The 16,804-nt window shown below is 43.6% G+C and overlaps 1 protein-coding gene across 1 annotated transcript in view; it reads right to left on the minus strand.

Annotated features, from left to right (window-relative positions):
• Nucleotides 1-16,804, minus strand: part of Pcsk2 (proprotein convertase subtilisin/kexin type 2) — a 263,586-nt gene that overhangs the window by 121,750 nt on the left and 125,032 nt on the right. The window contains exons 3-4 of the mRNA XM_021150157.3: nucleotides 6,407-6,520; nucleotides 3,545-3,653 (exon numbers count right to left, since the gene is read on the minus strand). Coding sequence (XP_021005816.1) covers nucleotides 3,545-3,653; nucleotides 6,407-6,520 — 223 coding nt within the window. The remainder of the gene's footprint in view (nucleotides 1-3,544; nucleotides 3,654-6,406; nucleotides 6,521-16,804) is intronic.

Here is a 16,804-nt window from a genome sequence, read left to right on the forward strand (position 1 = left end):
AGGGCTTCCTGCCTTTACAAAGCTTCCTGCTCTACACCAAAAAGTCAGGAAAGTTTCCCTAAAGGCAAGATCTTCCTTATGAAAGGAGAAAGATTCTGAAGTTTCCTGGTTCTAGAAAGCAATATCAGTATCAGTGAGCAGATGCAAGTGATACAACTGTGGTTCAAAGAAAAAGGCTCCACCCCAGGCTGGTAGCAGACCCTGGCAATGTTCTTTACTGGGTGGGTAGGGGCACGACTTTCACTCTGTGGTTTCAGGGAGCTACTGTGGCTAGGTAATGTGTGTTATGCTTGGAGTCCCTGTGAGGTCCTGAGAAGTCCTGAGGGGCTATTCTGCAAAGCTGTGAAGCTGAAGCCTGGGTTGTGATGGAGATTCAAAGATGTTAGAGATACCTGCTATGGAGGGCTGCACATAGGGAGTAGAACAAGCCTGAAGGAGAGAGAGAGAGATGTCAGGCAGCAGAGTTGAAAGGGTGGAGTTGCCCAAGCTCTTTGAAACTGAGGCCCCAGATGCCAGATCCAGAGCTACAGGTTTTGGTATTTATCTTGCTGGTTTCAGTCTAGCTTTTGCTCAATTTTTCCTCACTGTGTCCCCATTCCTCCTTTTTGGATTGAGTATGTATGTTTTATATATCAGAAGTATATAACTTATCTTTTGGTTTTACAGTTTACAGTGAGGGTTTACCTTGCGTCTTAGAAAGACTTTGGGCATTTGAACAGTGTTGCTATTTTAAAGACCATAGGACTATTGAAATCGGACTAAATGTATTTTGTATTATGAAATGGCCTCAAGACTGTGGGACCAGGGTAGGAAGTTGTGGTTTGAAGATAAAATTACCCCCACAGGCTCATGCACATAAACTCTTGATCTCCAGCTGGTGCTGGTATTTGGGGAGGTTGTGGAACCTTTAGGGGGTGGGGCCTCACTGGAGGAAGTACATAAGTGAAGGAGAATGTTGACATTCATATTATAGTCCCACTTCCTATTCTCTCTCTCAGCTTCTTGCGTGATGATGAAATGCGATCTGTCACCTTCCTGATTGCCAGGTGAGCCTCTTCCTCCTGCTGTCATGTGTCCCCTGTCATGATCCACTGTCTCCCCTCTGAGACAGAAGTAAAAATATGATTCCATGTTCTGAAAATACTTTTTGTTTAAGAGAAGAGTTGGTAATCCCTTCTCTGTGAAAGGAAATATGAGTGTAAGGAGTTAATATGAGACCGGAGGAAACAATATTTTAGTAAAACATATTTATTATAATTATAAGAAAGAATCTTTAGTAAGGTTAAGAGAAAATGTTGGTAGAATGGTTACAGATTTGGGATTGAGAAAGAAAATATTGTTGATAGAATTGTAAAGGATGAAAGACATTTTTCTACCAATGAAAGAATTGACCTAAATGGGAGTAATAGCCTGACTGGTTATGTTTTAATGTTCCTGTATGTCTGATTATCTCTTAAAGTAGAATAAACTGACACATGTGCTGTGGTGTGGTGTGTGTGTGTGTGTGTTGCACATGTGTCCTTATGCATATAGAGGGCAGAGGGAGATATCAGGTGTCTTCTTCAGTTGCTCTCTGCCTTGTTCTCTGAGGCAAGACCTCTCACTGTTCCTGCCCTCACTGATTCAGTGAGGCTGACCTCCCAGTGAGCTCCAGGGATCTGCCAGTCTCTGCAGCCTGACCTTGATCCTCAGTGCTGGGGTGACAGGTGTGCACTGCTGCACTCAGCTTTCACACAGGTGCTAGGGATGGGGACTCAGTTCCTTACACTTGTACAAAAGCTTTATTGACTGAGCCTCCTTCCCTGACTGAACTTATTCTTTTCTTTCTTTAGAGACACCAGCAGAGCTTTCCAATAGAGTCCATCATTTCACAGAATTATAAGACACAGTAACTGAAAAAAAAAAGTTATTCTAGGTGGTTTGTTCTGTAGCAGAGGTGACCAAAACAGTAGAGAAATTAGGAATTTTAATTGAGGGACAGTGAATTCAACTTATAAGGATCCCAATGACCACTAACCTACAAAACTAAGATCAAACAGGAAATCCTTCTGGGACTTACTAAAGAGTTTTGCCTCTTATTCTGGGGCAGAGTGGGGCACCTTCTCATTGGCCATCTTTGGAAGGAATGGCTTGAGTGTCATTCAAGGAGGTTATGGACAGAAGCTGAAACTGGCACCTATAGTACTGTTGGGGCTTGGTCAGGCTGGTGTTGGTTGATCAGAGAGGTAGTCACTGCTGTGCCACATTTAAGGTGGGCTTCTCTATTTACAGTGCAGGACTTCCAATGAGCTGTCCCATTAGCTTTCACAGAATATCCTAGGTGGTTTCTTCAAAATTTGATGTGTCTTTTTCTGGATGGGCTGGCCTCAGCTGCTCTGAAAAGTAGTCTAAGCCAAAGTGTTCAGAAGGAAAAACTATATTCATAAGCTCTGACGTCTGCCCACATAGTTCTTTCTTCTAGGGAAAGTTCTCAGGACGAGAGAAGGCTTTTAACATCCACTTCAAAACATCTCACACATCAGATGCTTATGGAGGCAGCGCCATGCATTGTTTAATGAGCTCCCACAGAGACAGAACAGTTCAGAGCATCCTGCTTTGCCTTGTTTTCTCTATCAACTCTGCTTCAAAGACTTGCTTTTAGTCAACAGTGTTCTTTGAGGATGTTCAGAAGAGAGAGGCTCCGTTGCCTCTCTTCTGTGTAGGCTTTGTAGGTAATTAAGCTGATGATGCCCAGTGGGACTTTTAGAGGGAGAGCTAGGGAGCTGACCAAGGACAGAAGGCCATCCTCACAAAATGGCCGAATCATGGTGCTGCCACAGGATTTCCACAGAAACAAGCCATGTGCAGTTATCAAATCACTAATTCACAAAACTCTGTTAAAACACACGGGAGTGTCAACGATATAACCATTATCAAAGTCTGCCCTGACAGGGGCTCATTCTGAAAGTAGCATCTAAACTAATTATTTTAAACCCCAATCTTGTCGCAGACCCAAAGCCACACTCTCAGATAGAGCTTTCTGTGACTATTGAAATGAATGTTGACTTCAGCAATCCAAACAGCCCATGTGGCTACTTAAAATCAGGAAGTTGAGACTATGGATGGATAGTATAGCGGTTGCCTAGCATGTAAGCAAGGCTGGGTTCCCAATAGTTGAAAACCTAAACACTAAAATGTGAAATGGAGCTGTTGTGAAGAACTGAATTTTAAATCATGCATCTAGAGAAACAGAAGGCAAATATACATGGGGTTGGAAGACGTTTCAGGTAAGTTGTAAGAACCAGGGTCAGCAAGGAAGCAAGGTAAAGACTGGTTTCTTTAGTTTCTTATTTATCAGTTCAAGCAATACTTGTTGAGAGCATCGCCAACTGTCAGGATACTGATCAGGATGAAGGGAAGGATTTGATCAAACGGTGGTGTGGCCATCAGGTCCAGTATCAGAATTGCTAATTGCCTGACAGGCTTCTAGGAAACCCAACTCTTTGTGTTTGGAGGCACGAAAGGCACTGCCTTGCAAATGACGTAAGGCCTGTGAGATACTCACCGTCATCCATAATTCCAATGGTCACTCCTTTTCCTGTGTATCCCAGCTCCCAGGCTTCAGCCACGTTCAAGTCTAGCCCAGGAGTTCCATCGGCTTGCCCGGTGTTGAACTGACAGAGGAATTCAAAGCAGAGAATCTGATTGGTTTGGGGTTGTGACAGTCTCATAGCTGGTTGCCAACAAAGGCTACACCCTTCATGAAACATGCTTTTGGGTGGCCTACTTCACCCCAAAGGGCTCCCTTCCTATTTGTTTCACATGAACAACCAATTTTTCTGTTTTATGTAAAGATCAAATACTGCTCTAATCCCCTCATCTCATAACTAAATTGCTACCTTCAAATTCTCTTTACAGGGATAGGCATATAGTTCTGTGGTAAAAATGTTTGTCTAGCACACATGAAACCCTATATTTAAATCCTGGCACCACACAGAAAATTCAAATCATCTTATATAATGGTCTTGGAGAAATTATCACAGCAAAACCCTCCAAATAGAAAATGAAATGTTTTCTGTCAAACCTCTGTTTAGCTCATGTTTTGAATTTAACATATAATATCTTGGCTTATTACTGAATAACATTGTTTTTGGTGGAATTGTAGTACCATTATACCAAAATTGCTCTAAAATACGTGTTGAACTAAATTCAAGGTAGGTGGCCATTCCTCAGTGTATATTATCGTATAGAAAAAATAAAGTTCTCCTCAGAGTTTTTGTGTGTGCATGTGTGTTCGTGTGAATGCGAGTGTGTGCACACACCATTGTGTGTATGTGCATGGAGGTGGAGGCTAATGGTCAACTTTGGGGATTGTTCCTTAGTGACCATTTTGGGTTTTTAGATGGTTGAGAGCTTGCCAGGCGGGTTGGGAATGACTAGCCAGTGAGGCCAAAGGGTCCTCCGTCTCTCACATCTCAGTCCTAAGAGCATGTACTGTTCTTCCAGATGACCCATGTTCAGTTCCCAGTACCTATTATCAAGCAGCCTACAACAGTCTGCAACTCCGGCTCCCATGCAGCCCACACCTCTGGCTCCTTAGGTATGGCATGCTGCCATTTTATAAGCACCATTACAAGTGCTTTTCACGTGGTTTCTGGGGATTGAACTCTGATATTCATGCTTACATGGCAAGCATTTTAGTGACAGAGCTGTCATTCTAACCCCTCCATATTTTTTAAAAGGAAGATTAAGGAATGGTCCACACCAATGCATTCACTAGCTTCTTTCCATGTATATGTGTTCTGTACGAATTTTCTCAAGGATGGCATGTGAAGAAATAGTGAGGTTGGAGTGTGTGTTGGCAGAGGGCCATGTTGACCAGAGGCTGTTCTGGTATTAGTAAGACATTATTGGAATGTCATTAGTGTCTTTACGATTTAACTTTCACAAAGGTTACTCTTTTCCTTTCATGCCCACATTAAAGATTATATTCCTTCTCCATTTCCTTCTTACTTAGAATGGTCATGTGACTCTAATGGTTTTGGCTAGTTCAATGTGAGGGCATGTGTTATTTGTCACACCTAGGCAGAAGTTTCAAGAGCCATATATAGTTTGTTCCTTTTCCTTGCTGAGGTGCCATGGAAGCAATTAAAAAAAAAAAAGTAGCACCAGAAAAAAACAGGCTTTGATTTTAAGAAGCTACTGTGATTTGGGGTTATTTCTTATTGTACCAAACCTACTCTATCCTGATTAACATACATAAGCTCATTCAATCACCCAGGCTTTCAGAATTTTATGTCCAAAAGCACAAGGCACAGTCAAATACTGAAGACTCAGGGGAAACTGGGTTTTATCCCTATGGTGTAGCAGTCCATGTTCTTTAATTTTCTACCTTGCTTACCATCTTTTAATCCTAATAAAGTAAGCCATCACTCACAGTTAAAAATCAGTCATTTATAATGTGCTTGGCAACTTGGGTTGGCTTGGAGTCATTGATTTCCTTCTTGAGGAGATTTGCTTTTATTATTTTTAATGATGTGTATATGTGTGGGTTTATGAAAGTGAGAGCAGGTGCCTAAGGGGCCAGAGGTGTGGGCTGCATGGGAGCCGGAGTTGCAGACTGTTGTGGGCTGCTTGATAATAGGTACTGGGAACTGAACATGGGTCATCTGGAAGAACAGAACGTGCTCTTAGTCACTGAGCCATCTCTCTTGTCCCTATTAATCTTTTAAACCCACATAGGTCCCAATGGATTGTAGATGGGTCAGAAGCACTCGCCATGAGGCAGCCTAGGTTTCAGTGCTCTGAATCCTGATTTGCTGTCATTATTTTAGGCAATGCTGAAATGTCATCTTTGACAGTCTCTCATCTCTCTTGCTCAGGAAAACACTGAATTCTTACTCTTAAGGCTGTGACCTCAGTAGGTCCCTCTCACCTTTCTATGCCTGTAAACACCTCTGGATTACTTCTAAATATTTGATCTGACCTTCTGATAGTTTGCATGTCTTATTCTCATGTAGGTGCACCTGTTTAGAATGCAAGACCATGTGATCAGCTGTTGGTAGATACTTGGGGGCAAGATGAATAGGAGGTAGCAGATAGACATTGGAAGCACATGGAAGGGCATACAGGCATTCATTGACCTGGATTCTGGTTATTATCCTACCAAATAACAAAGAAATAGAAGTTCATCTTTTTTTTTTTTTTTTAAAGATTAGTTTATTTTATGAGTACACTGTAGCTGTCTTCATGCACACCAGAAGAGGGCATTGGACCCCATCACAGATGGTTGTGAGCCACCATGTGGTTGCTGGGAATTGTACCTCTGGAAGAAAAGTCAATGCTCTTAACTGCTGAGCCATCTCTCCAGCCCCCTAGAAGTTCATCTTTTTAAGTGTGGGCCATTATAAATAATAGAAAAACTTACCAGGTACCATTGCTTTGTAAAGAGAGGATCATTCATGTTGATGTCAATCTCATTGATGTCCCTGTACCCTCTCTTTTTACGGTCAAATCCTTCTTGTTGCAGCGCCATCTTTATCTGGAACAATACCAACAGATTACCCGAGTGCAAACCTTAATACCCTTCTTCTGGAATTCATTGCCACTAATTGAAATTTTATTTGTAAGTAATCTTTATGCGCTCAAGCACATGTGTGTTTTCTTTAGCGAATAGAAGAGTATCCTATGTAGGACCTCATCTATTGTCTAAGAGCATTTACTTGTGGTTATTGAGAGCAACCACACATTGGTGATGATCATATTGTTGAGTGGGGTCAGTTCACAAGTCTGTGAGTGCAAAGTCAAAATAGTCAGAGCTAACACGGAAAGAGTGGAGAGAGATTTATTACCTGGCATAGGCAAGGCTAGCATAGGAGTTGTTTTCAAAGCAGCACTCCTCTCCCTCAGGACTGAAGGAAACTGGGGTTTTATTTACACGTAAATAAATAGGTGTCCTATACATTTTCATACATCGTGGACCCATTCTTGAGCACAGTCATTAAGGAGTCCTTCTTGAGTATGCTCAGTTTAAATTCATAATTTATGAAGGAAAAAGTAGACACACACGCTTAGTGGACAGTTCTAAAACACAGGTTTAAAAGATCAAATTCACAGACAGGATGCCTCACAGCACGCTGAGCTTGTGACATAAAGTTTTAGCTGAAAATAGGGGAAAAGACACTTGAAGGTGTATTAATACAAGAATTTGCCTCTGTAGGTGCCTGCCTCTATTAGTGGCTAACACTAACTCAAAACAAATTTCCTTAAAATAGGAATTGGATGGAGAAAGTATTCTTGAGGAAGATGAAGTGTCTGGAGTCATTAAATGAAAGAGAAGAAGACAGCTGAACATCTCTTTTAGGAGAAGGATGCTGATGAAGACTGAGGGGTGGTCCAGGGTGTAGTCCGAATAGCTCAAATAGCTCGTATTGCTGAAAGATTTCAGCCTTTGCATTTGTAGTGCATCCTGCATTGTCACAATTGAGAGTCATAAAATCCCAGCAGACTCAAAGTCACCTACCAAGGAGCAGGCAAGCTCCACCGCCAGGCTTCAGAGGGCAAATGGAGAGGCCCTGGGAGAGAGGCTGAAGAACGACTCTGTTTTCCTTGTTTCCATAGTTCAGTTTTGGGTAACCAGGCTCTTGGATAGCAATGAAATTTGGGAGCTGTTAGTTCAAGCAGGCTCCAGGCCATGACCAGACTTTGTTCTAATCAGAGAATTTCTTTCCACTTAGGCATTCAGTACGTTGTCATCCAATTGCTGTGGCCAGTCTGACTACCTATAAACTCAAGGATGAAGGACCAGCACAGAAGGGTGTGTGCTGGATGGATATTTATTATTATTTCTATTATATTTTGTGGCCCAACAGACTTTTTTTTACATCTCCAGTCTCCCTAGAATGTGTGAAGACACTTTCTTCCTGTCCACCAAGTTTCCAAGTGGGTAGGAGTGAAATTCTGAGCACTTCTACTCCAGACAGTAAGGGTTTCCTCAGAATAACTCTTTAGTGGCTTCTCTTTTAGCAGATGATTCTCAGGGAGACAAGGAAAGGCAGGGAGTACTTGGAGCCCATTGACCTCAGAGCCTACTTATTGGACTCTCTCTTGAAAGGCTGCTGGTTAGATCTCCTACAGGCAGGCACTGTAGGGCGTCCAAAGCTGACCCTCCACCCTCCCATTGACTGTGAGCCCCTAGCAGCTTCATGGACCCACTCTGTGGAAGGGATCCAGAACCACTCTTAGACATAGTCAAAACCCATCACTGGTGTGGGTGAGAGTAGGCCAGGAGGGTCACGCCCAGAGTGAGGTGAGAAGGGATGAATGAAAAGACTCCAGATTTTCCTCCAGTTCTTCCCCTTCCATAGAGGAGGTTAGTTCTCACTTCGTTATTCTCTACACCTACTTGTAAAGGCTGGGTTCATTTGACAGAGAATTCAAACTCTTCCAGAAACTCTATACATGTAGCAAAGAAGACTTGGTGCGGCACTACTCTGGATTCTTGGATGTTTTCCCAAAAGGAGGCATACGCTCTGGTATAGCTAGTAGCAAAGTAATTGGAAAAGTGGGGTGGATTAGTATTTTTTTATAATGGCAAAATATTGACATAGCTCATGTCCACCAAAAATGATAAATTACAACTCAACTATGTATGTGACTATACACATATGCATATATGATTATTTATGTATATGTATATATATATTTATATTCATTACTGGGCATTTCTGAAGCCCTGTGACCTCCAGGGAGGTAGGCCTGCCTCAGCACCCCAATACTGGCCTGGAGCAACTATAGGAAGTATAGTCTCACTGCTACAGGTATGTAGTTTTCAGGATGCCACAGCTAGGGTCTTTGGCCAGTTATATTCCTTAAAGTCAACGGTTTTCAGGACATTACATTCTTATACCACCCTATATACACCCTGTGTGTGTATGTGTGGGCATGTGTGTTAGAATTCATTAGTACAAAGAACATTTAAAAGGTCCCAGCAGATGTGTGGTTCTAAGTCTGGAGAGACAGCCGCTCTGTGCCTCTTTTCTAGACCTTTTACTGTGCAAAGAATTTAAGTCGAGCACCCCTTCAGCTTATGAAGGAAGAAGTCTGAATTCACCAACTTGTTTCCCCAATTTGGTCTCACAGGGAGGCCTTTATTCCCAGGGCTCACCACAGGGACACCTTTATTGCCTTTTATGGACTCAAATCCTGTTGGACTCATTGCCTCGAATAACTTCTGTGAAATAGTAACTTTCCTTCCCAGGATCTCTGGAGAGCAAGTACAACTACCAACCTCCATGGGGGAAGTTTGAAAGTTCTCAGCTCTATGTTTCTTCTAGCAGTCGAGGAACAAAGGACCCACAGCAGAGCTGATGTGAAGGGCTGTGCAGGGATGACCTCACCCATCACTCCAAACACAATTAGGCCGGGAACACACTAATGAAAAGACTGCTAAACCCGTTTCCATAAAATTAATTGTAATTCCATAAACGAGGTTTTAATGGAAACCGGTGATGCTTTAGGGTACCGTAGTCCCTGGACATCATCTGTCTTTGCAATCAGGAATCCCAAGCCTGAAGCTGGCCTTCTGTGTCCATACCTTCATATCATAGGCGTGCTTCCGCAGAATGTCCTCCCAAATACGTGTTATACATAACTCCAGAAGTGTGTTGACTTCATGCACATCTATTGCTTTTATTTTCTGTGTTTTTGTTCAATTCTAATTCATAATTATACTTAATCTTTTTTACATAATTAGTAATCATATTATTGGTAAAACCATGCATTCTTTCTTCCTGGAGTGTCTTACTATAAAACATTTTAATATGCTACCACAGAGCCATGGTATTTGAATTTCTACACCTTCATAGAGACAGGGACCAACTATTTCCCTTTTATTGGATGTTTAGCTTGTTTTATATTGTAACTGAAATAAACATGACAAGAGAGATTAAATGCAAGCCATTTTTAAAGAGCTCTGGAGAAGATTTCAGTACTATAATTATATGTGTGATAAGTCCTCTAATTTCAGAGTAATGTTTTCCTAGTGTCTAAAGGATTTGTCTCGCTATAGCTAAAAGATCACCCAACTTGCCGTCCCTTTTCTATGCTTTGAATTTTAATCTATTTCATGCAGAACCTGTCATCACCATTTGGGTGGAATCCCAGTGACATCTGCATGACTTAACCATAGCTTTCCCCCTCCTAAAACACAAAGCACAGTTCACTTAGATTCATAGGGTTAGAATGCCTCCCCAAAGTGTACCATCGACCATTTGTACAAATGTCTAAGCAAAAACATGGGAAAGCAGGAGTGCATAAGTCTTCTTAACACTAAAGGGAACTGATGGATACCCCACAGTTCTGATTCAATTGTTACACCTTCCTTAGTCATGGGTGCACATATGGGACCCAAATAACTCCACCTACTCCCTACTCCTTCTGGTTCTCAACTGAGAATTTCTCAGTCAACAGATGTTTCTTGTGTGCTTAGGGCACTTCTTGTAGGTACAGTCCAAGGACAGAACAGACAGTAACCCAACATGGTTACTTACTACTTTATAGGGAACAAGGTCTGTTCTTTATCTTCTATCTTTCCAACCAAACTATGGAATATTGAACGGACTCTAACCTGCATGGCTCAGGCAGGCCCTGTCCTTTTTTCCCCCATCCCCTCTGCCTTGCTAAAACCATTAGACCACATTCCTAAAGCTAGGCCCCAAGCTCTATTCCCTTATTTGGCCAATCCCTCCCGCTGAGGCATACTACCAAGGTCCAGCTATCAAAGTATTGAAGTCCAGCAATCAAAAGCCTTCTTTGACTCACCTAATTAACACGCCCAATCAAAATTAAACACCTCATCTTAACGTGGGTTTTCCTTCCTTTACCTTTAGTTTAAGTTTTTTTTTAAAATTTTTAATTTAATTTTATTTTTTACTTGTTCACTTTACATCCCCGTCCCGGTCACTTCTTCCCACAATCCTTTCCCCTCCTCCCTCCCCTTCTCTAAGAGGGTGGGCCCACTGGTTATCTCCCCAGCCCTGGCACTTCAAGTCTCTGCAAGGATAGATGCCTCCTTTCCCACTGAGGGCAGACACTGCAGCTCAGTTAGAACATATCCCATGTACAGGCAACAACTTTTGGGAGAGCCTCACCCCAGTACCCCGCCCACCACCACTCTAGTTGTTCAGGACCCACTTGAAGACACAAGAAGACCAACAGTGTCGACTAACCCAGAACCTTTGGGGCTCTCAGAGTCTGAACCACCAACCAGAGAACATGCACAGGCAGGACCTAGGCCTCCCCTTTACCTATGTGCCACTACTGTGTCCTTTCTACCCAGAGGCAGTCCTTTGTCCTCTAGGACAAACCCCTCTTCCCCCTCTCCCTTGCCCCTCTTCTCCCCTCTCCTTTGTTCCCTTCCCCCTCTCCCTCTTCCTCTATCTTCTTTGTTCCTGATACCAGCTCTTTGTCCCTCTCGGGCAAACACATCTCCTCTGTGCTGAGAATGCCCACTGAGAACTTGGTCTGAGGACTTGGTCTTGGGGGTCCTGAGCCAATACTTTCCCACCCACTGATCACTCAGAGCTTCAGAAGCCATTGCCCCAGCGTGACAGGATGGCCGGGTCACTGAGGATGACCGATTGATTCTAACTTTCTATTAAGCGACACTGCTGTTCTCTAAGTCATTTAGCACAGTCAGCCTTCCAGAATCTGGGTCAGCTTAAGTGGGGAAATAACTGGCTAAGGACTGGACTACTTTCCCTGCTGGGCTGATAATTAAACAGCTGTTAATTATCATGGAATGTGCTGGGTTGGGAGGAGCCAGGAGAAAGGGGAGGGAAGGACACACCTGCCTCCCACTGGGTGAGAAAGGCTTTGGCTTGAAGAGAATGCAAGGAAAGAAACTGAAATAGATGGATGGGTCCAGGTTCTTTTAAGTACTGAGGTTTGTCAATCGTGCGGTAAACTTAGAACATAAGATGGTGACACTTTGGTTCTGAGCCACCAGCATAGGTCAAGGAGTCAGGAGCAGATGCACATCTCGGCTCAGACCACAGGGACCACAATATCCTGGGTCATCACTTGCTCTTGTAGGATCCACAGCTGAATAGTAATCACCAGCAGACATTTGGGCTCCAAGTCTGACCATTTGCTTCTGTCAATCATAATCTGAATAAAATTACTTGCATACTTGTGGGCTATGCTTTTTAAAACTCTACCTCTGGTCTGGAGAGATGGCTAAGTGAGTAAGAGCATCTGCTGTCCTTCCAGAGGACTCAAATTCAGTTCCTAGCACCCAAGTGGGCAGTTCACAGCCACCCCTAACTCCAGCTCCAGGGAATCCAGCATCTCCGTCTGACCTCTGAGAGTACCCACAGGTATGTGGGGACACACACACACACACACACACACACACACACACAGAGAGAGAGAGAGAGAGAGAGAGAGAGAGAGAGAGAGAGAGAGAGAGAGAGAACCTTAAAAATAGATAGCAACAATAACAAAAACTCACCATTCTATCTCTTCTGCCAGACATCATCCAGTAGCTAAGGGACCCTGTGCTCCTATAGCTCCTTAAAACACCCATTAATAATGAGTTGTACTAACTTGGACTTTGATTTGTTGACTGTGGCATGACTGTGTCACACTGTCATTTTATGTATCATGAAGAATTATGTTGTTTACAATTGTTATGGACTGAATTGTGTCCTGGAAGATATAATGAAGTCCTAATCTCCCATGCCTGGGGAAACAAAAATTAAAATGGCTTCACTGTGGCCATATTTTTACCTTTCCTTGTGCTTTGTCTGTCTGGCCCACTGTGTCCTGAGCTTTTCCAAACACCAATAAGCTGGTTCTTGTGTGATACAGGTTTGCATAACAATGTGATGATTATCCACAAACACACAGTGTGCGTCTAGGCATGCTGACACATTGTTGACATATTTCAACACTTGGCCAATAATTAGGTGGTTTTTAAATTTTAGTAAGGCGGTTATTGCTAAATGCCCTCCGGAATGTTTGCACCAAATGGCACTCCCACTAAGAACATATAAGAATGTGAGAATTTCAGAAATGTGTGAATCTTGATCCAGTAGTCTGAGAGAACAGACAGAGAGGAACTTGGCCTTTTGAGAAATCCTGGGTCCCATGATTCTTTCCCATCCTGGGCAGAAACTCAGAGAAGCCAAGTTCCTTTGTCTTTCTGATGTTTGCATTGCCTTCCATAGTAAAACAGAGCTCCCCCAGCTCTGGTTGCATAGTCTTGGGATTTGGTAAGATCTAGAGGCTTGAACCAGACCCCAGAGTGCTGGGACAGGAGAGGGGTGATTCATGAGGGCAGCTGAGGTTGAGGCCGGTGTATCCCAGCTCTTGCTTGTTCTCTTGTGATCATATTTGACAAAATAAAGGTTGAGAGCTAATATCAAACCCAACCAAGGAGGAAGCATCTTTGAATGACCTTGAAGGACCTTTGTCAGACTGGGAGGCAAACATACTCCATTCTTCCAAATAAACAGACTGCTATGTTCACCACCCAGGTGGGGATGGAGGTGATGCAGACCTAGGGCAGGGGTTGAGAACAGTGCAAAAGTCTCCAAAGAATACATAAATCTTATTTGTGAACACACTCTTGTTTTGTGCCATCAGCTTCCTAGCCGTTATTTTGGGTGGAGACTTGTTTCTTACTGGTAAGTTAAAAACTACACCAAAAGGACGATGGCAGCTCTCTCACCCTGCCAGGTAGCAAAGGGGAGATTTTACTTTTCAGCTTAAGAAGCTAGAAGACCCTGAACTAAATGAGGCTGGGGACCATTCATCTCTAGACAGGAGACTATAGTTTTGCTTCTTTGGGATATCATATTGACATCTAACTACCCACGGCTCCCACATGTTATAAACCAACTTTTGTACATTTCTAAGCCCAAATATTGAACCTGTGACCAGTTCCTCAGAATGAGATTATATCTGGAGATTTTGTCCATGAAGGTTTCAGGTAAAAATGAATCATTAAGGTTTAGCCTAATCAGACAACTCTTGTCTAAGAAGGGACTCTGGCCAGCTAGAGCCTGGCAGGCACGGATCTGGCAAGCTTTGCCCCTCTCCCCAGTTCCCTAAGCCCTGCTAAAAACCACTAGATTAAGTTCCTAACACTAGTCCCCCCAAGGTTTATTGCCTTATTTGGCCAGTCCCTCTCCTAAGGCTGACTACTAAGGTCTAGCTATCAAAGCATTAAAGTTCAGCAATCTAAAGCCCTCTCTGACTCACCTACCTAGCACACCCAATTAGCATTAAACACCTCATCCTAACACAGGGTTTCCCCTTATTCCTTTATAAGATGTGCCCTGTTTGTCTCCTTTCTATCCAGAGGCAGTCCTTTGTCCTCTGGGACAAATAGCCCTGCCTCCTTTCCCTTGTTCCCTTCCCTCACTCCCTCATCCTCTGTCTCTTGTGTTTGTCTCTTATTCCTTGCCCTCTGTCCCTCTGGGGCAAATACATCTCCTTTATGCTGAGAACTTGCTCTTGGGTGTGGGTGTGGGTGTGGGTGTCCTAAGCTGATACTTTTTCTTTCAGTGTGTTCATGAAAGAGAAATTAAGGAGAGACTGTTGAGAGGTTACCTAGAGAAGAGTGACTAAAGCCCAGAGCAGATACCCCAAACCAGCCCAGCCACATGGTTCCCAAAACAGCCCTGCCAATGCCCTGAGCTGTGACCTTTGTTTCCATCCATTTCTGTTCCTTAAACTCCCTTGACTGTGGATGAGGATGGCCACAGCCACACAAGTGCAATACCTGGCAGTGTAGCTGCAAGGTGCTCTAGTTTATCTGGTCTGGTGTCAAAATCCAAAGAGGTTTAGAGAGTGAAGAGGGTTGGGAAGGGAAGGAGCTGCCTAGAGAGCTCAGATCCAGGGAGGGAGGGAGCAGGTGGCTGAGACTGTTAATTTCTTCCTTGGGCAGGCAGGTGTGACTTTTGGAAAGCCCAATTATGTGCAAATCGCAACTTTTGAAAGAACACGAAGTTAAGCCACAATTATGGCTGAATGCACAGCATTGCTTAGCCTCATTTAGAGAGGTCTGCCCGACTTGCAAGAATGAAGGCAATCGATTGAGGGAACAAACTATGGCTTTGGGCCTCTGACCACAGTTCTAGCCGCTGCATCTCAGTGACAAGATATTAACAAACTGCTATCCATCATCGGAAGCGCTGTGCACAAGGTATGCCATGACATAAATCAATGCAATTAGGGAGGAAACGAAAGAGGTTTCCAGTGGAGCAAAGTGCAGAGAGAACCAATGAGAAGGCCATTAAAGGATAACATTCCAGCTCTGCTGTCTGCGGGAACATGTGGAACTTGAACGCCCTCTTGTTCCCATTACCAGGGTTATGAGTGACTGTTAGGAGCCTGGTTTGTGGAAGTGAAAACTATTAGAAAATGGTAGATACTCTGCTAAATGTTAACCAAGGGCTGGCTAGACTGGGGTGTCTGGGGGAGCAGGACATGGAAACTAGGAGCCCCTAAATGTTGTCCTTGGCCAAAACTTTCTTGAGAGCTGAGTGCAGAAAAGAGGCTAAGAAAGGTAAAACCATTATAACGTAATAGTAAACACACACACACACACACACACACACACACTCACTCACGACCACTCCAAAGACCTACATGAGCTGCATAGACCACTCTGGTTCCCATCACAGTGGGCAGAAGGACCCTGGTGTTACAAGAGAAGGATCCTAGAAAGATAATTGGGAGGAAAAGTCTGAGGATAAGGATGAAGAAAGAGGATGAAGACTTTCTCACCCTTCGTCCTGTCTGTGACCAGTACCAGCCTCACACCTGACAGTATGCCCAGTATGCCTTGTCTTCAGAAAGGCACCAGTATTAAGGGCAGGGTAAGATGAAGTGAGTGCCACAGGGTACTTGAGAAGTTGCCCAATACAGTCCATGGAGAGTGGATGGCTCTAGCTTAGTAGAGGAGCACAGCTTCTAACACTGCATCACAGAGCCCCATGATGCTGTATCCTCCAGTTCTGTTGGTGAACCAGGAGATGGGAGATGCTAAGTGGGATGTGTCTGAGTTGCCAAGCCCCAAGAAGAGAAGGATGACACCCTAGGTCCAGGTGAATGAAAGTCACGGTTCTCCCAAGCGCTAAAGATCCAGTGACTGAGCACTAGATATAGAATCAGAAAAACCCAGGCTCAAGCCCTGGCATAGTAGCTTCATATTCGTACATATTTTGAGGCAGGTTCCTCAAAGTCTTTGAGTCATGTTTTATCAAGAGCAGAGATTTGAACTTCTGTAAATAAATAGGGCCTGCTGTATTAGCTCTAGAGCCCTTATATAGGAATTTGCTGACTCTCATGCACAACACAGAGATGATATAATTCTTGACCTCCTGAACTTCCTGGTGAGATGCAAGTGGAAGAAACAGTCCTTGTCGGGAACTGGGGAGCAGTCTATAAATGTTCCTGAGATAATTATGGCAAGCAACATATTCAGAGAATCTATATCAGCAAAAAGGAATGAGGGGCAGAGTTTAGGCTAATGGAGCACTTGGTGCACCTTGGTGGGTATGAAAGCTGCTTCCTGATGACCTGAATCACCTGCCCCAGGCACACGCACCTGGGTTGGCTGCAGCCTCGAAGGGTTAAGCCTTAATTTTCAAACATTCATTATCCAGATTGATTGCAACTCTATTTAAATGATTTAGAAAACAGGTCCCCTGGGAAGGAGGCTACATCCAGGTGTTCTCACTTAGCCACACGTGTGCAGAAGTTATTAATTAGAGAGCTTTCTCAATGGTAATGTTGGAGATCGGTAGAGGGGATG

The sequence above is a fragment of the Mus caroli genome, unplaced genomic scaffold, assembly GCF_978045245.1.
Source record: "Mus caroli unplaced genomic scaffold, Mus_caroli_1 scaffold_2, whole genome shotgun sequence".
NCBI classification, from domain to species: domain Eukaryota; kingdom Metazoa; phylum Chordata; class Mammalia; order Rodentia; family Muridae; genus Mus; species Mus caroli.